Raw genomic sequence first — 20,379 nt, 5'->3', positions numbered from 1 at the left:
GGGTGGCAGGAGCCACCCAGATTTGCGGGGAAGGAGGGACATGTCGTGGCCGCACCACGAACATCTCTCCTGCCTCCGGGCTCCAGGACCGCCTGTACCAGCGGTCAGTCCGATGCACCCCGGGCATCCCCCCTTCCCACCCGGGTACCACCCCAGCATCACCCTGAGCTGGCCGGGGACCTCCATGGCCTCTCTCCTTCTCCTCCATGGGCTGGGGGTGGGCACGGGAAGCACAGGGGCCCGTTCTCGCCCTGACGCCCGAATAAAGAAATGGGAAATGGTCGCATCCAGTTCTTTATTATTGACTTGGGGCAGAGGGGTGGCACCACCTGGAGAGATTGCTCCAGGGCTTGGGGGCCTGGCGTGGCTCAATGAGGTGCAGACAGGCCACGTTCCCACCCCTGCCCGTGGCATGAAGGGGGGTTGTAGTATTGCCGGCAGTGGCATCAGAAAGGGGGGGAGAGATTGTGCACCCCTCAATACCACCACCCCGGCCATGGTGCCCTCTTCTTGGGGCTGCAGTTGCAGGGCTGAGGGGCTTTTCTGTCTCCGGGTGGGTCACGAAGGAGTCTGCTGTCCTTCGTGGCAGAGATGATGTCTGTGAAGTGGGCACAGACCTCCAAGGTGGATGGGGAAGGAGCTGTGTCAGCTCTCAGCCACCTCTTTAGTCTCCGTGATAACCACAGAGCTGGCAGCATCCACCTCCCTCGTGTCCCTCCTCATTCCCCGTCTCCAAATGCATCGTGGTGGCACACAGGAGAAAGGGAAAGGCCTGAAACGAGCCATCGCCGGGCTGTGCGGGACAGCGGCTTTCCTCCAGATCTGTCCCCAGGCACTGGTGGGACCGTGGCTTACTGCTGAGGCTCCGGCTCGTACTGCTTCTCCGTGGCAGTGTAAAAGTCCTCCAGGACTGACTGCAGGTACTCGAAGGTCGGGCGCTCCTCGGGCTTGTTTCGCCAGCATTTCAGGATGATGTTGTAGAGTTCACCAGGGCACATGTCCGGGCAGGGCATGCGGTAGCCCCGCTCCAGGTTGCGAATCACCTCGGGGTTGGTCATCCCTGGAGGGAAACGCAGCCCAGCAGGAGTTAGTCAGCACCCTGGGGGTGAAGCTCAGTGCTCCCCATAGCCCACATCCAGGCAAGGCTGGAGGGGCATGAGGGACCGCGATACTGGGCCATATCTGGGCATCATCCCTTCTTCAGGGTTGCGCTCCCCCCTCCATCCCTCTGCCCCCTCCCTGACTCCCCTCTATAGGTTTTTCCTAGCACGGGTGCTACTGAGGCTTGTGGGAGCCTAGGAGAGGAAGCCCAGCATGAAGAAACAGGGGTGTGTGTCTGGGCACACACGTGCACACACTTGGGTATGTGTCTCCAAGCGTAAAGCGGCGCTAGGTGCTTTGAAGCTGATGCACGCTCATCCCGTATTCGCAGCGCGCTGTACCTGGGTAAGGGATCCTGCCGTAGGTTATGATTTCTGTCAGGAGGATCCCGAAAGACCACACGTCAGATTTGATGGTGAAAACTCCGAAGTTAATGGCCTCCGGCGCCGTCCATTTGATCGGGAATTTGGCACCTGTCCAGAGGAAGCCAAGGGAAATAGCACGTGGAGATACAGCATCTCCCTCTGCTCCCACAGGCACTGGCAAGCAGTTCCCCGAAAACTGAGCCCTGGGTCCTGTGGGCTGTTGACCGCGTCAGGGGGCTGTGGTGGGACTTGGTGGTGGTACTGTGGAGTTACGGAGATAAGGCCAGAGGAAGGTGATTGCTGCCTGCCTCCTGCTTTCATTGAAAGGTCATTTCTACCTGGCATCTCTTTGCCTTTCTTGGTTCTTTCTCCAGTGCAATCAAGGCTATATTGTCTTAAAAGACTTTTTTATATGTATATGCTTATAAACATCCATAGATACTGATACATAGAGGCCAAATAATGAAAAAACTTAATTCATTAGGTAAGTGATAATACGCTTATTAAAAAAAATCTAGGTGAACTATTTTACTGACGAATTTAGAGGAATCTGCAGTCTTACACCACCTTTGCGTCTCTTGCGTGTTTAGCAATGGGATCTCAGGAACGGATCCAAGAACGGTAGCACGCACGCGCCGCCCTTTGCGTCTCTTGCGTGTTTAGCAATGGGATCTCAGGAACGGATCCAAGAACGGTAGCACGGACCAGCGCCGTGCACGCCGAGGGAACAATGCTGGGAGCGAGCGGTGCCTGCCACAGCCCTTGGGCATCAAGCAGCTCTGGCGAAAGACCCATCGCTCTTCAGGTAGCAACCTGCCGTGGGGAACCAGTGGGTTTCTGTAGCCCAAACTATGTGCAGCCAATGCCCAGAGCAGCTTTATTAGAGCACAACAACAGTAGGATTTTATTCTGTACAAAATCACTCACTGGAAGGGGGCTGTTTTTAGCAAAAGTCCATAAATGATACAGCAAATATAAATTTTTTGGTTCTTCAGGCTGCATATGTACATTAAAAACAAAAAAGTCCCGTTCTATTTTGTCCACCAAGATTTTGTTTTGCATGCTGCGGACAGCAATGACCATAAGATTGCAATTTCAGTTTATCTACGGCCAAAAAAACCCCCAAAACACCTTGATACGTAGGAACTGCCTGTGTTAAAGACTGCAGAGGAAACCACATTTTTATTTGTATATATCCTTTCAGGACTGAAAACCCAAAGGCAGTGTGTGAAATAAGTGCCTTTGTTCTTGCATATCATACTTCTGACAAGTAGACTGACGAGGCTCGGAAATGCAGTTTATGAAGTGAAAATTGTTCAAAGTAGATAGAGGGGCAGTTGTTATTTCAGATTAAAGCTAGCTGGAAAAATGCTGATAGGAACTGTTTTCCACTGGAAATGTAGCTCTTTGGGTATGTCAACAGAATTATACTGATTTCACCAAAACTTCTCTTAAGGATAAAAACTGCCTTAAAAAATGGCAGCAATCTCACAGTACCCCTTCATGACATTTCACAAATTACATTTGCGAGCTTTTACTACTTTGAAATAGTTTTACATGTTGAAATGGGCATAATTTGTTTCATAAAGTATTTTGGGAACAGCTCTTTGGGTATGTCAACAGAATTATACTGATTTCACCAAAACTTCTCTTAAGGATAAAAACTGCCTTAAAAAATGGCAGCAATCTCACAGTACCCCTTCATGACATTTCACAAATTACATTTGCGAGCTTTTACTACTTTGAAATAGTTTTACATGTTGAAATGGGCATAATTTGTTTCATAAAGTATTTTGGGAACAGCAAATTGAAAGAAAAGTTTCCTATCTTATAAGAAAAAAAAAAAAATCTAGTCAATCTCTTTTCCCCAGGTATTTTTATTGGGGAACTTTAGCTTCATCCTAACTCTAGAGGCGGACAGATTTCCAAAATTTGAAAATCTTCTGGTAAGTGCCACTTATGCCAGACTTAATTGTTTTATTTCAATCATTTCCGCTTGTTTCCCTGACGTTCTATAAAGTTTCTTTGCAACCTGAGTGACACGATCTCAGAGTCAGAGGTCAGTGCAGAGAAAGTGCAGGGAAAAAGCTGCCGCCAGAGGAATTTGACTCAACCCTGTTGTCAAATGGCTGTAGGCGGACCTCCGCACCAACCAAACCAGTTGTCACCTCTCATGGCCATGCTCTGCTGTCCACCACCAGTCCAGATACTCAGTCCCAGCAAGGGGCTTGGCTTTGCAGGTGGAGTCATAAGGATATTTCCCGTTAACATGGGAAATACTGGTTTTTGCATGCCTTTTTTGTTCGGTTGGTTTGTTTTAGATGCTCGAGGTACTCTGTTCCCATGAGAAACACCTGCCAATCTGCAAACCCTCTCCCATGTTTTGTAAGTTGTCCCTCTGTTACGGAAGGGACTTGATCTGATCTGGGCTCGGTTTGCCTGGGACATCTGGAATCTGCCGTTAGGTCCAGATTCGTGGCTCCAGCTCCCCTCTGCAGTCCTGCGGTGCGCTGTGACTGAGTTACACTGCTATTTCCTTCCCTTTGGACTGACTCACTGTGAACACGTAGGCACGGGCAGCAGGTTTCATTAGTAGAGGTCAAATTTCTCCAGTAACGCAACCTGAGATTCAGCAGGACTCCCCCAAACAGTGCCAAAATACTTTTTTCCCGTTTCCCTCCGCAAACCTCACTTACTCTTTATTGTCCCCAAGCACTGCTCTCCTGGGACCCCATTTTTGGCTCTCTTGCTTGCTCTGCCTGGGTGCTGACAAGGGCAGCAATGGGGGCTCTGGTCTCATGCCACTGGCAGTGGTGCCCCGCGCCTGGTCCCAGCCAAGCCCTCGGACACCCCATATCTTGGCACGTCTGCATGGCAGGAGGATTAGAGATAAGGGAAATGTGTTGGTGAGGCAATGCTGGGAACGACACCCACCTTCTTGTGCCAAGTATTCGTTCTCAACGATCCTGGCCAGGCCAAAATCAGCAATTTTGCAGCAGAGTGTCTCTGAGACGAGGATGTTGGCGGCTCTCAAGTCACGGTGGATGGAGTTCATTCGCTCGATGTACGCCATTCCCTCTGCCACCTAGGAGAGGAGGAGAAGTCCACGTTCATGAGTCGCCTCCCCATGACAACAAGCTAGCCTGCCTGCATCTTACCCCCCTTTACAAAGGCACAGCATGCGTATAGGGTTGCTCCATGGATGGATGGATGGACAGATAGATCCACAGACAGATTGATAAACAGGTAGACATATACATACACAGATAAATAGGTATTGCCCATGTACATTTGCGTATGTGCAGCTCTACCAGCATGCACCCAGCCTCCAAAAGCTGCCAAGTCAAGCAGAACAGAAGCACCACTCTCTGTTTTGCTCCGAAGTTACAGCTGTGAGTCGTGTCTGTAGTGAGATACAGAAAGTTGAAGCAAACCTGAAGCCACATCACTGGATTCCCTGTTTCTGCCACAAGACTCTAGCTGGGATTTTAATCACAAAACCTCCAGGTCAAATATGTGAATTAAAAAAGAAAAAACCCTCAAAGAGCTCATCCATCCCTCAGTCACAGTAGTAAAGTCCAGATCTAGGACAACTAGACGTTCTTCAGCAACCTCCTCTGTTCTCCCTCACTGGTCTGCTTTGGGGTGTGGAGGAGACCCCTGGAGATCCCTCTGCAATAAAACTGAGACTGGTGTTTTCTTTCCCTGTGCTGGGTCCAGACTAGGACCCAGGACACAATACAGTTCCCCTCTGATACCTGCAGGATGCAATAGAGCAGAAATCCCAGATATCCACAGAAATATGACTGGGATAGAGAGTATGGCCCTGGACAAATCCCTTGTCCTGGGCACGTGATGCCTTCTCCAACCACCTCCAAACTTTACTTTGGGAGGTTCTTCCTCCCAAGATCATCTTTCATTGTTTAGCTCCTTGGAGCAGGGAGCAGCCCTGGGGAGGTGCCTGCTGTGTGACTAGCCCCTATAAAATGACGGCAATCTTTTATTGCTGGGTGCTGGGACATACAGAAAAAAAGAGATTGCAGAGTTGCTCTATCAGTCGAGTCTCAGATTTGGGTTAGGCATTTATCAGGAGGGTGAGTGGATGCACGCAACACCTGCTAATAATGGTTAGTACCTATTAAATCTTTTATGCGCTTGTGGGTGAGGGCAGAGCAATTTTCCACTCCATGCAGATTCACATCAGCATCTCCACTTACATGTGGTTTTAAACAGGATACTAACACATACTTTCCAGTGCTGCATTTCTAACCTGTGTCAACACCCCTTCAGCGCAAGTGCTGTTTGCTGCAGTGGAAAATGGAAGAATTGATGTAATTTCCTGTCCTGATGTTAATGAGATAGTACCCGGCGATGGGCCCGTTCCAGCCCAGCGTGCTTTCGAGCGTATACCCTCGAGACTGACCACAGGATTGAATGCATCAGCCCAGAGATTTCTAATTTTAACTCCGACGGATGCTATTGGATCCAAAATCGCGCTTGGGAAGGTTGGGTGCCTGTTGTCATGTTGTCATCCCGACACCGCAGATGAACAGATTGCAAAATAACTTGAGAGACTGCCCTTTTCCTCCTCCTCCTCCCGGAGCTACCCAGTGAGTGTTTGAATCCCTGCCCTGGGGAGGTGGTTTTGAGGTGGGAGGGGGAGCGATGAAAGCTGTCCTTCTGATTGACGCCCATGTCTTGAGGGATGGGCAAAATCCTTCTTACCCCACGTGCTGCTGGATCCTTCTTACCCCCACACTGCTTTAAAGTATTTAAATATTTTCGTCCTGGTTAAAGCAAGAAGGAAAATCTTTTGCTATCATATAACATTTGCTCTAATATTAAGATTCTCCAGTTTTTAATACATTATAAAATAACTGTATGATGGCTGGAACCAAGTGGCCAGCCTTTACATGTTGTTTGCTCAGTCTCACTTTGACCCAGACAGGCCGAGTAATCTTGTGGGTAAATCCCAGACCTTCACACCAAAATAACTGTATTCAGCTGTCACACTCATGCTTCACGGCTTTTTTCTTATATTTCCAAAATTAGCCTAGCTCTGCTCTGGGTGAGCCAAACTCTGTCAACAGCTGGCTAGGACCAAAGCGGAGTGATTTTGCCAATATCATCCTTCATGTACAACTCACTGCCAAGATGCTGCCACTCCGGTTGCGGTTTCCCTAACTTTGACCTGTTTGAGTTTAGATGCACTTCTGGACTAAAATGTTACAGTAGAGCTGCAACTACTAGTATTTACAGCCTGGGGATGCTTAGAGAGGAACAACCCTACAAAGGCAAATGTTTGTTCTCATAAGGAGCAATATTCCCAGATCTGAGGGTCAGAACATCCCTTATGCCTAATCATCAGAAGGGAAGAACAACTGAAAGCCAGCGTGTCTCTACATTGGAAGCCTCTCTGTTGAGCTTTTTCTTCCTTTTGGTAGAAAAAAAAGAAACAAACTTATTTCCTGCCGAGCAAGCCAGAAAAACCAAACCAAACCAAACCAAACCAAACCAAACCAAACCAAACCAAACCAAACCAAACCAAACCAAACCAAACCAAACCAAACCAAACCAAACCAAACCAAACCAAACCAAACCAAACCAAACCAAACCAAACCAAACCAAACCAAACCAAAACCCAAAAAACAAAACCCAGTTCTCTAGCACTGCACTAAGTTCCCCAGAGGCTGTCCTAAGGACAGCAGAGCATTGCTGAGCTGACATGCACATCAACGCAAGAGGGCTGAGAGAGAAGCCCCAAGAGAGCACACCAGGAGGTGCTGTTTTTCTCCATGAAACTGACGCTCCGACAGACTTCAGACTTGCAAGAATTTCACTGAGGCAATAACAAATCATGGTCTTGAGTCTGTTTCCGAGAGGCTGTTCACTAACCTGAGCAGACATATCAATGAGTTTTGGGAGATTCAGTTGGCTTCCTTCTTCTGTCTTCAAGTAATCCAGCAAACACCCTGCAAAAGAGGAGAGACTGCTGTGACTCTTCTGAATAAGCCTATGCATTTGCTTTCCCTGGTGTTTCTCTGAATATATGCAACGAATCTGCCTGCACCCTAGAGAAAATCTGAGGAACCACAGTGGGTGTCCGCTGGAGCATCTTCCATTGGTAAAGTTCGCAAACGCAGCCCATTTCCCCCCCCCTGTTTTGCACAGACCTTTTCAAACTGCTGGGCATTCTTCACTCGAAGCCTCATAGACAAGAGGGGCAAGAGAAAGGACAATTTCACCATGAGGGGAGTAAAAGTCTGAAACAAAATTCCAGTAGGAACAGTGGAGATGAGAGCTTTAAATACTCTTCAAATGGAGCATCACCATCTTGTGAAGTAGCTTATGAAATATGAGACCACAAGAGGCAGGATTTCATCTCCCAGAAAGTCCATTCCTGTACTAGAAACAAACTTGTGGATCACTTAGTCCTTCTGCTTACAGATTTGGTACAATGCCCTCTTCCCCACCTCCCTTATGATGGGAGTACCAGCTGGCTCGTTGACCTGATTTTGCAGAAACCCAACAAAAAAGCTCCATGAGGCTTTTTACCGTTGGCCATGTACTCTGTCACAATATAGATTGGCTGCTTCGTGACTACTGCATATAGCCGGACCAGTTTGTTATGCTGGAGCCTCTTCATCAAGTTTGCCTCTGCCAAGAAGGCATCAGGATCCATGCTGCCCTCCTTCATGGTCTTCACAGCCACCTTGATGTTGTTCTTGTAGTAGCCTGCAGAGAGATAATGATGCATTGAGGAATTTTGGCCTCTCTGCGGGCTCTATCAGGCCGTGCAATAAGGAACAGAAGAGCTTGTGGATCAGGGAGCAGAAAACCACAGTAACAACTTTCGATCTCCCAGTGAGAAACGAATGGTTAATCTCAGTGCCAGTGGGCTCTGAGCAACCAGCAGGTGTCAGAGGAGAAGGGGAGACACAGCACCACTGTCAATCCATGTGGCTTCATCAGAGATCATCTCTGCTCTGGGTGGTGGACATCCATGCAATGAGCCCACCCTCCCAGCCCGGCAAGACTCTTTCTGGATGAAACCCCTGGGGCCTCCCACCAGCTGGGTTCTCAAATAATCCAAACACCATCAAGAAAGCCAGGACTCTGCAGCCAGGACGTCAACTCAGTCTGATCCTGTCCACAATCTCAATTGCCAAGGCAACAGGCAACCACAAAGAGGACAGCAAAGGAAGCTGAGCTCACCCCATTTCCCCTCCCACTGATTAGCAGTGGGCAGGAAGGCGTAAGGGATTCAGATCTGAGTTATAAAGTGGAACAGGGGAGCAGAAAAAGTGGGATAGTGTCACCCAGGTACCCTGCTGTGTGTAACTTAGGATCCTGCAACCATGCCCAGGATTCCCAGGAAGAACGAGAGCATGTCTCAGGAGATGAGTATATAGTTACTTCAACACCTCTTGCATGCATCTAGCCTATGAAACCCATGCTCAACCACTGATCTGTGCAAACACAACCTGTCTGGTCCTTCCCAGGAGTATGGCGTCTACTGCTGCATGTGTACCCGTAAATATGTGTTTATGCTTTAGGATCCCCCCGCCCAGACTAGCGCTGTCTTAAGGAAAGAGAGCTTTCCATCTCCTCTCTTTATATTTTTTTTTCCCTGGAATGGGGGGAATTATACTTACCCATCCACACTTCCCCAAACTGCCCGCTGCCAAGTTTCTTCACAAGCTTCAGAGACTCCCGTGGGATCTCCCATTCGTCCTGTGCCCAGGGTCTCTGGGGAACCAGGGATATGCAGGGAGCTGTGAGTCGCTGGCACAGGCCATCCCCTTTCTCTGTACGAAGATGAAGCACAGGACAGTTCAATGGGATGGCAGAGCTAACCTCCTCCTCCATCTACACGTCAAGAAGAAGTCAACCCATGGGAAACCCCCACAACCACACAAATGTTTCAGCCACAGGGATCAAGGCACCCAGAATGGACTCGATGAAAGGAAAAAGCTCAAAGGGAGCCATAAAGGAGCAAATTCTCCTGCCCAGAAAGTCCAAGCCCTGCTTCCCAAGCATCTCTCCTGTATGCCCCTTCAGCATTCACCTCTTTCCTTTCCTGATGGGAGACACTCCCTGGTTATAGGGCTGTGGGCAGAGCTCACCCTCACAATGCCCTAGGATGAAAGATAGGACATGGGTGCCCAAGTTCTGCTTGGAGAAGCACACCTTGCCCATGAGAGTGGATGGAGTGATGGTGGTGGCTAGTAAGCCTGTCCTCCCTCTGTCCACACGCCCACCTTCTGCTAGGAGACAAACCCATCAGGGAAGGCAAACAACTTACGGCTGTAATGATGGATTAGCTCTGGCAGGCTGGAGAAAGTCATCCTGGGGGAGATGTAATACCCCCCGCCATCTAAGGAGCGGATCCTGTAGTGTTTGATGATGTCTCCGTGAGCAGAGTTGCCATCTCTCACGGACAAGGAATAGGCACCTGGAGAATGAGCAGAAGAGGGAACTGTGAGGACAAGTAGGACCTGACCCAGGGACCAGCTACATCCTCTTTCCTTGCCTGCCTGCAGCTGCAGACACCTCTCCCAGCCCTTGCTGATGCCTTCTCAGGACAAGTCCCACCAGACTGCAAATCTACAGACTTCCCTCTCTCCAAGGCAAGTGGAGAGGATAAAGGTTCATCAGAGCTTAACTGGGTCTGTTGAGGCTTGGCTGAGTAAGACCTGCCTATGCCGTGGCCACCCAAGGAAGCAATAAGGCAATCCATAGCGCACCTCCAACCAGAGCAATCAGACGCACCTTAGGTCACGATGGTCCTGCCACAGATCCACATCTCCTGTCTGAGCTCTGTCAACCCCACCATCTCATCTGGACAAAACAAGACTGCAGTCTCACCAGTTTGTACAAACGCAGGACTAACAAGAAGCTGAACCACCCCACCAGCACAACCAGAATTTCGGATAGTGGGAGAGATATGGTCAAGAGATATGTGTTCCTTCTCAGCATTATCCAAGGTCCCCATGTCCCTGTTATCCCCTATAACCCTTGTGCCAAGGCCAGTGGTTCAGCTGGGAGGTACAGAAAGAGGTACAGAAGAGGGGTGCAGGAGAATTGCCTTATTCAGCCATAAACTTGTGACTGTGGCTAAACCACATCTAGATTCACATCTACATTCAGGTGCCTTTTGACCTCAAGGGAGCTACTCAGAGGTCTGCTGTTCCAAGCTGCTATTGTCTCCTTATAATAGGTTTATAATCTAAACCATGGCGGGGGGGAGAGGGGGGTGCGCGCAAAAACATCACTAGATGTTGCTACAGAGCAGCAACTTCCAGCCTACGTCAGTGTAAATTTCAATACAGCTTAGCAATGCTTTTTTTTCCCCCTTTGTCTGGATCATATTTCCAGAGCAAGTTGTTACAAGCCTGCTGGGCTGTTAGAAGTCTGATACGTCAGCCGGGTTGATAGGCTGCCTTTTTTAATGTTTGAAAAGGTGAGGCTATATGTGTTAAAAAGTATGTATCTGTCATGTAGGACGATAAGCAGAAGTGGGGCCTTCCACAGTGACTCTGAAACCCTAGTCCTGCATGCGAGGGGAAAGTTTACTAACATATAACGCTCACTGGCTGGTGTTTCTCCACCGCAGCACCAGCAGTTCCCTACACTGAAGCTGGAAACTATTTGCATTTTTAAAAAGTAACAAAAGAAAACCACGTCTGTGGTTATTTGCTCTGTTGCAGTGATTATAAATCTTTACAGGCAGGATTTGGGAGAGTCTAAAATTTTTCCTAGTGCTGGCAGTCATTTCTGGGGGGACTCCCTTTCTGCAGAGACCAGACTATGAGATGTGGTGGCATAATGCTCATGGAAGACCCGTTGGTTTAAGCGCAGAGCCAGGGAACCTCAGGACTGGAAGCACACAGCCTCAGCGTGGTGGGCTCTTTCTCAACAGAAGTTGCTCTTCTGAAACTCTGCTTCACCATGAGTGTCGGGCAGAAGACAGACCCGAGAAGCCCTTTTGGCTCTATCACGCCTGCAGCTGAACCTCTGAGAAGCAGCCCTGCAGCGTCTTCAACAGGGCAACAAAAAACCCCGGGGAAGGGCAAAGGAATGGCTCATTTTTGCAGTCTGCGTCTCAGTGACCAAAGGTCACTACACAGCTAAGGGTGTCTTTCCCAGGGAGTGTTCTTTGGTCCCTGGTGGGTGTAGAGAGGTGTTGGTATGGTTTGTGTTCGCAGTGCTCAGCACAAGTCCTTCTGGGGGGGGATTAGTCACATTCACATGCCCTAGCTCTTGGCCCCAGACCTCCTCTGGCTCCTCTGTGGTACCTATGTGGCCCGAAGTTGCAAGTAGTAATAATAATAACAACAACAACAACATTATAATTGTATAATTATATAAGTTTACTATTAGATAAGTTATTTATAAGTCTATAAACCTCTATAATTATATTATTATTATTATTATTATTATTTTTAACATCTATTATTGATGTTGATGATGATGTTATTTTAATTCCAGAGTGATTGAAATAATATGCAGGCCAGGCTGCAGCCCCTCAGGGTTGGGCTTATATGGCACAAGTCCAAGAGGGTGCCTTGCATGCCTGGGACGTGGCTTGGGGTACGCGTGGGATTTCTGCAGCGCAAGGCCTGCTGGAGGAAAAGAGCCAAACGTGATGTGAACCCAGCTGCACTGATGACAGACAGCGTTGCAGAAGGGAGCGCAGGAATTAACGACTAACATGTGTGCAAGTGGGGGCCTGGGGGCCGAGAGTCAGCAGAGGAGAGGAGACCTGATCGGGTTGTTAGTGTGGTTGCGCCTAAAAAGCCTGCTCTCCCGCAGGACCTCCTCTCCAGACCCCACTGACCCTTTAAACCCTCCTGCATCTTTCAAACCAGCGACATGCAGCGTGCAGAGGTGACAGGGGCTCTGGGCACCCTCCAGGCCAATCTATCAGCTGCCTACTACCCGCGTTAATACTTATCCTGCCATTACAGCTAATGACTGTATTTCACCCCAAGTCAGAGTTTAGCTTGCTGGAGTGAGTGTGGTAGTTTTCCCTGTCATTCACCGTGGCCGATTATTGTTCCCTCGGGAGCTGCAGTGTAAAGGCAAAGCACTAAGGCTGAAAAGCTTCAATTCTCTCTTCTCCCAGTGATAGCAGCAAATGAAAAATGTTAAGTGGAGCCGGACAGATGACAGGGCTCCTAATCTCCCCCGATGATAGCCAGGATGGCTGAAAGGAGTTCCTGCTCCTCTGCCACAAGGGACATTCGCCCGTCCTACGGTCCTGCACCGCATCCCGGCACAGAGCTGGACTGACGCACAGAGGTCCATGCCTGCACTCGACACCAGCTCGGAGCAGTATGAGCACAACCAAATTTTACCCTGGGCAGCTCTGGGTGTCAGACCCTCCTGTTCTGGGTCTGGGATCCCCAAACCGTCCCACAAGGGCTCTCAGGTCCTTTCTGCTCAAGGGGTGGCAAGTTTTGTACGGAAAAGAGCAACAGAAGATGTAAAAGGTGGGATTCAACTTCACATCATACCTAGGGCTGATTCAGTCACCTAAACATGGGTGTCTGGTACCACTTGAGATGCTCTGGGACATCTACATGGACTTGGCAGATATGGTGCAAAACCACACCTTCTAGTGGAACACCTGGAGACGACTCCAAGACGTTCAGGGTTTGGCAACCAAATCAAGCCCCGCTGGCTACAGCGGGAGCTCAGGCAGCTACCACGTGCGGTATCTACATTTTGATGCCTGCATCTCAGACTGAGTCCCACTTTCACATTGCACATGTGGCATCTCCTGTTCCTACAGGTCTCATCAGGCTCTTAACTCCTTCCCGATGGGAAGCCCAGGCGCTCAGCTGGATACAGCGGCTGAGCTCTGCGAGGTCCCTCCTGCCAGGAGCACAGACACAGCAGTCTTGCTGCGAGCCAGGAGTCCGTGACTCGGCACAGCTGTGTGACTGCGTTCCCGCAGGTTTCAGAATGATTATTACTTCGGGGGAAGATTTGTTTATTTTCAGCAGCTTCAGCAAGGCTAGCTCTCTGCCGATGATTTCACTGCTGGTCTGCTTCCCACACTGTCTTGACAAGGACCCATCTTCCCGGGATGTTGAATGTGCCTTTCATGGCCTCTGCAAAATGTTGGCTGAAAGTGAAGCCCCCAGGTTTGCAGATCTTCAGTATCTTTAACCATGAGCAAAACGAGAGGCTGCTTAGGATAGGCTGTGAGTAGGTGCTGTTCTCAGGCAGGGTGCAGAATGCATCCCGCTGTGGCTGAGACAACCCAACATGAGACAACCATGCTCCAGCGCATGCAGCTAAGGGGGCTACTGCCCCTAGCTTGACTCAGTGCTCGGCCCTGAAGGTCAAATGTTGCTGATGATGTGCAAAGTGAATGAAAAAATACATCGCGGAGGAGGAAAGTAGGAAGAACCTGTGGGGTTCAAAGGGCAGGGTTAATTTTATGGCATCGCTCTGGACATCTTGTGGTGGGTCACAGGGTATTTTACATTAGCGAACTCAGCCTCACAGCACATTTGGAGATGCGAGGCTTTCTCTTTTCCCCTCCTCTTTAGAGAGGAGGAAGCTGTGCTTAAAACAGATCAAATGGTGTCACCATGCCCATTCAGGCTGTCTAAGGTACAGGGTATTCAGGTAGAAGCTGAACACATAGGATGATTCAAAGAAGGATGAGGTGTTTGGAGGAATAACAGCCGTATTTTGAGACAGAATACTAAATATCAGAAAAGGCACAGGTGAGACTCACATTTCAGAGCTGAAGCTGATCTCTGACCATTTGGGACTAACATGGGACTTTCACGGAGTGGAACACGCCACATCTGCTAATGCAGAATATCACACACCTCCAGCTAAGTCTGCTTCTAGCCATGAGAGACAGGGCATTAAAGACTGGGTCTGGCATGGTTATTTCTCCTTGAATCTCAGGACTCCACCACCTCTGTCCAAGCCTTGTGCAACTTAGACCCAACCACGCTCCAGAGAATTGCAGGGAATGATTTCAACCTGTGTTTGCAGCTCATGGCTAGCAGAAGCAGGGGACAATTGTCCTGAGCAAGTATAGGGAAAGGTCTGATCCCATCCACGTATGGCATCTGGAGATGCCACAAAGACTAGCATCGTGTGTGGACAGAGAGCCTCACCCCTTCTTAGCCCTTCAGATACAATGCACACGTGTCTGCTGGACTTGTGCACGGCACGTGTGTTGCTCCCTACCCTTCCTGGATGCAATGCAGAGTCATGCCAGCTACCCAAATATCCCAGCAAACAAAGGGGAGAGTGGGAAGGGGATAAACAGAAGAGCAGCATGTGGTGACTAGTCTCAGCTTGATCATTTCAAAGGCACCACAAAGGCAGTGGGGAAACCAATATACGAGTGGAACAAATTACTTGTAAAGGGAAATGCTTAGAAACAAGTTTCTTCAATGTTTTCTGACCTGAGTGTTCTCTAAAATTTCTGAAAACTGCAAATCCGCGTGGAAAGCAGCCCTCCTACTTGGCATCAGCTCAGCAGGGACATGTGGAAGTGAGCCCAGGCATGGGGCAGGGGGGAAAGTCAAAGTAGGCTGCTATAATGCTAACACAGCACCCCTGCCTGATGGCTGGAGGGAGAAGGAGACGAGCATCTTGTTGCCCCACTTAGCACACTACATATCATGCCAGTTGAAGACCAGCACTCCAGTTTGATTCTATTTGTCAAATCCTGCTGTTGGAGGTCGCTGGAATGGCCAGGTCTGCAACACAGCCAGGGCTCAGACAACATCTGTGAGTAAACTACACCGTGCCAGAGCGTGCTTTCTAGCCCTGGGGTCACATCCACACCATGAAACTCTCTCAGCCTCTGAAACAGGGTGACTGCGCTCAAATTGACTATTGGGAATGGTGCCTGGTTGACACCAGGACAAAACCTGCACAGAGACTGTGTGGACCCAGTCTATCTGTTCCCACTCTTACTGTTTGGCCAGGGTCTTGTAAAAGCATTTGGGAAGCAAATCAAGGAAAAGAAGGTCCCGTATTACTTCAGATGGATGCTCCAAGTCTCTGCTGATCTATTAGGAAGGCACAAACCACCTTTTCCCATGTGGCAAGCAAAGACTCCTATATCCATTTCACAGGAAAGAAACCAAAGCTTAGCAAGACTGAAGTACTTTCCTGAACTACTGTAAGGAGCTGGTTCAGAGCAGAACCGTGGGACCACCGTGAGCATCATTTCCTCCGTGCTGTAAACACACCTGCTGGCCCAGAGGATGCAAGGAGAGAAAAGTAGGAAAGAAACAATATGAAAATCCCATGCGACAGCCTAAACTATCTTCCAGACTGCCTGCAAATTAACAGCACAGAACAAAGAAGTTGCAGTTACACGGTTAAGTATTATGGTTAATAACTATATCCACTGCCCGAGAGAACTGACCGCAATGCTCTGCCCTTTCCATCCTCATTGGGTCATATCTTCAAAAGCCAGCCATGTTCATAGGGAAGGAAAGTGGATGAAGTCCACCTTTCCTGCTCCAGTCAGTCCCCTTCCAAAAGTCCTGGTTTGCATCAATTCCCCCTGCTACAGACTATCAGGAAAAACATGTTTCCTCTGGGAAAATGTTTCAACAAAACACTTTTTCCAAAATTCTGCAAGTTTCTGCTGCAAGCAGGAGAAATGCTTCTTCAAGAGTGTGTAAGAGAATTTCCATTTGCCAAAAAAGTAACATTTCCTTGGGGAGAAAAGGAAAAGAAGCCCCCTACACATTGTTTTGGAAAGTCTTTTCTGCTTATCTGTGTTCCTGCATGTCTGCCACAAGCTATGGTGACAAGAGCCAGCCTTACCGCAGCCTGAACTACATATATGAGTAGCATCATGAGCAAATCTTTGCCGTCCAAAACCCCAGCTCACTTCTACAGCCCTGCTGAGCCTAGCAAGTGCTATTTTGCACAGCCAGGTCCAAGAAACACTGACACGGCTGAACTTTGCAGCTCAGGTCTGAAAGGTTTTCCAAGCCATGGCAGTAACGAGGAGTTATCCTTGCTCTGTGTCTCACCTTTGCTGGTTTCACTCTCTCGGACAAGGAAAGAGCCAACTTTGTTACCAGAAGACAACAGCAGCCGTTCAGCATCTTTTCTGCTCAGAGTTTTAAAATACCACCTGGGAGACAGAAAAGGCAAAATAGTTGTTTGAAAAGGAAAAGCTCTAAAAAAACCAAATTCTTTCCAGTTAGCTCATTTTTTTTTTTTATAGCAAATGGTTTTTTATCTGCTGGAAAGTGCCAGTAATAGACTGTTTTCAGTAGATTAACACCAGATTTCGGTCACTTTGGGCTTGTTTCACAGCCTAGCGATTCAGCCAGAGCAGAGAGTAGATGGTACGTGCAGTACCCCGTACACGAGGGAGGTGCAGGCTCAGCCAGAGCACAGCCCCTGAGGCACGCGGGGACCCACGGCTCACCTGGCAAGTGAGTAAGCCCCGAGCAGTGCCCAGACTTGCTGTGTATAAAGCAGATACGTGGGCTGGAGGCTGAGCATAGGGTGCCCATAGCCATTTAAATGTACCCTTTGGATACAAAGAGCATTTATGTCCCAACCACATTTCTGCGTGCTGTTAAATATTTGCCGAGTTCAGTGATGGTTGGGTCCCTCCAAGAGGAGATTGCAAGCGGGGCTGATCATTTATAGCTGCATGCCATAGAGAAGAATAAGTCACGGAAACAATTCCTTCTTCTGCTTGTATTATAGGCATAAACCCTTTTGGCTCAGTCTTTCTTACCATCTTCTTTGCAGGGAGCCAAACATGAAGGCTGCATCTGGGCTAATGAAACAAACAGCACCAGGCTGTGGGTCTGGGCACTGGCACTCAGTGTCTGCCCCGTTAAATTGTTGGCGTGGTCCCTGGCACATCCAAGGCCGGGATCAACGCACCCTTCCCAAGTGATCCCCAGTCCCAGTTTGCATACAGACACCATCTTGGAGGCTGAGGAAGTTTAACACTATGCGTGTGGGTGGACTGGCCCAGTGGGGCCAGAGGATGGTCCCTGGCACTGCTAATTTACCAGTGCAAACATAACCTTTATGTTCTTTCCCCCAAATCCTTATTTTCCATGGTGGGTGCAATCAATGAGACAGGAGTCTTTGCCCGCTTCCCCTGTAGCAACCTCATCCTCCCTGCTCTGCACCCACATGGTGCTTAAAACTTCTCCTGAACACTTGGGCAGCGTTGTTGGGGATGGTGAAAGACCTCTTGCCATCCAGCCCAGCAGTGACATCTTCCTGCCGTCAGGTAAAGCTGTTTCCGTAGCTTGTTGAGAGACTGAGCTCTTTCAGAAAGGAAAGCCCTGCATCAGTGTTCACCGATCATAAGCTTTCGCACTTACTTTTCCTCTTCCAGACTGTCTACTTGTGTGACGAAGTTACTGGGGATGTAACCTTTCCTCCCGCTGCTGAGGGATTTTGCCAGCCACCAGTCCCCCTCACTGCAAAGCAAGCAGAAAAAGCGTGAGTGCCTGGAGGAGGTTTCATGACAGGCTAAGGCCATGGGGACAGCATGGTTTCTGGGATTTTGAGCACTGCAAATAGACCAGCGCTCCTTAATCCACTCTACAGGTCCCTCTTGATTTCCTAGGACCACCACCAGGTTGAAGGTTGTTGATCTCAGGGACTGCTGGAGGTGACAGTCTCTTTCCATGAATGCAGAGGAAGCACAGTGACCACAGACCCAGACCTCTGATACGTGCCCCAGGTGAGAGGAGGGAAATCTGGGTCACTGTGGGTTTATTTTGTCTCTTGCATAGAGACATCGGGGCTCCTCCTTTCTGCTCCTTCTTTTGTCTGCCAGACACCCCCCTGCTTTGCTCTCCCACCACTGACTCAGCCACCAGCTGTGACCAAAAGCTATCCCCACCCATCAGTCTCCCCTGCCCCATGGGTCCCAGCCCATGGCATCTGGGTGAGAAATGTCACCTCTGGAAGCCACCTCACAGAGAGGTCAAGGATGGAGCAGCCCTACAAAGCCAAATGAGCGGGGGGACCCAAGCCCACCTCTGCCCTATTATGGACTGGGCAGATGGACTGTCAGCCTCTTCTCTCGTGAGTTTGAGAAGAAGGTGGAATGAAACCACATGCCTCTCTGGCTTGATTCTGTCCTTTCCTCTGACTACACCCAACCCACATCCTTTGCAAAAGCACGATCAGCACAAAATATGAAACAGGAGCTAGATTATTTTGTTATTTAGGCCACTTCTGCACCCACGCACACCAGCAGTGAAGGAGGTCCCAGTAGTATCCAGGCAGGGACGCTACCTGACCCCAAAGTATCCGTAACCCAAGGAAAGCATGGAAGTGTCACCTTCTCTACCTTGCAGAGAGAAGAGAGTACCCACAGTCACACTCTGGAGCAAATCTAAGACACAGGCTCAGCTCTGGTGAGCTGCAAATTGGTGTCTGACCCCAAGGTCCCCCCTTTCCCAGCCTCACCATGCTCATCTTTGGACCTCCCTCTGGCAGCAGGTCACTTACTTGGAGAGGACTTGGAGTTTCTCCCCCTTGACCAGCTGCAGGTCACGGTCACTTGAGGCAGCAAAATCGTACTGTGCAATCACGACAAAGTTATCTGAAAGAAGAAACAGCACCACTGAATCCAGCCTGTTTCCTGCCAGGGCGGTGATGCACACCCGGGTGTATGGCGGGGCATTTCACCCCCGCACACAGGGGCTGTCACCACCCCCGTCCCCCAAAAGCCAAGCTTTCTACCAACCCAGCTTTCCTGCCAACCACAACCTCTGCTTGGGGACTAACACTGATTCACCAAAGTGTTTCCTGTGTATGTGTTTTTAAAGCAGACCAGTCCCCCCTATCCACAAAACCCAGTGTGTCAACAAGAAAAAAGGGTTTGTGTGGAAGAAGAAGGGTCATAAATAACCTGTCGGTGTTTGGCCTGAGTTTTACACAGCGGTAAATGAAAACTGCTGAAGCAACATTTCCCAGGGTGGCTCTGGGATTTGACTCAAAAAGATGAGGCTTTCTTGATTGAAAAAGGTATAAAGTCATCTCAGTTTCTGTTATTCAGGCCCATTGCTAGGATTTAACTCTCCCTCCAGATGCCTTTGGCTCAGCCTGTATCTTGCCATCCCTTTTACACACTGTTCCTTGCAGATGTGCCACCACGTTTAAGTCACACTGCTGCTTTTGAACCAGCACCTTTATAGCGCCCGGCTGCTCCGCTCAGCTGAAATTCCCAGGGGAGCGGTGGAGGCTCCAGGATTTGCTCCCCCCTTCCTGGCCCTGATGCACTTTAGATGCTCTAAACCACACAGCTGATGCTCTGTGTCTCCCATTTTGCTTCCAACACACCTGGACCAAGGCTGTGAGTGGGTCTGAGTCCCCATCTCCTACCCTAACACGGTGCTTTTACTCCAGCCATGTTGGTCGAGCCTAAATTTTGGCACGGCAAAATGAACTTTCACTCTCCGGTGCATGCAAGCCGCGCTGTGCATGGCAAAGCTGCCGCCTGGTACGTGTGCTGCGAGGCTGCTAACCCACCCCGGGGCAGATCTTTGTGGGCTGGAGCTGAATCGCTACGTTTGCATGCCCGGGTTGTGCCGGTGCTGCTCTTGGAGAGGTTGTGCAACCGTTCACATGTGCTCTGCAGGCTCGCAGCTACTGAAGCAGAAATGAGCAGCTATTTTGGGGCAGATCAAACTGTATAAAGAGGATAAGCACATGCACACAAACCCAAAAATCAAACCAAAACACAATGGTGAAAAAGAAAAGGAAAAAGAAAAGGAAAAAGAAAAAGGAAAAGAAAAAGGAAAAGAAGAAGGAAAAGAAGAAGGAAAAGAGAAAGAAGAAGAGCAATAAAAGAGAAAAAAAAGGAAAAGAAGGAGAAGAAGGAGAAGGAGGAGGAGGAGAAGAAGAAGAAGAAGAAGAA

General features: G+C 49.2%; 1 protein-coding gene across 1 annotated transcript in view; it reads right to left on the bottom strand.

Moving 5' to 3' along the window:
- Nucleotides 1-783: 783 nt before the first annotated feature.
- The window catches only part of BLK (BLK proto-oncogene, Src family tyrosine kinase), a 35,585-nt gene continuing 15,989 nt past the window's right edge, over nt 784-20,379 (bottom strand). The window contains exons 4-13 of the mRNA XM_009288947.2: nt 18,969-19,062; nt 17,828-17,926; nt 16,502-16,605; nt 9,772-9,921; nt 9,122-9,274; nt 8,022-8,201; nt 7,362-7,438; nt 4,401-4,551; nt 1,443-1,574; nt 784-1,060 (exon numbers count right to left, since the gene is read on the bottom strand). Coding sequence (XP_009287222.2) covers nt 852-1,060; nt 1,443-1,574; nt 4,401-4,551; nt 7,362-7,438; nt 8,022-8,201; nt 9,122-9,274; nt 9,772-9,921; nt 16,502-16,605; nt 17,828-17,926; nt 18,969-19,062 — 1,349 coding nt within the window. The 3' untranslated portion in view covers nt 784-851. The remainder of the gene's footprint in view (nt 1,061-1,442; nt 1,575-4,400; nt 4,552-7,361; nt 7,439-8,021; nt 8,202-9,121; nt 9,275-9,771; nt 9,922-16,501; nt 16,606-17,827; nt 17,927-18,968; nt 19,063-20,379) is intronic.

This window comes from Aptenodytes forsteri, unplaced genomic scaffold, assembly GCF_000699145.1.
Source record: "Aptenodytes forsteri isolate BGI_AS27 unplaced genomic scaffold, ASM69914v1 Scaffold57, whole genome shotgun sequence".
NCBI classification, from domain to species: domain Eukaryota; kingdom Metazoa; phylum Chordata; class Aves; order Sphenisciformes; family Spheniscidae; genus Aptenodytes; species Aptenodytes forsteri.
The sequence above is the reverse complement of the archived record's forward strand: the minus strand, read 5'-3'. Positions and strand labels throughout refer to the sequence as shown.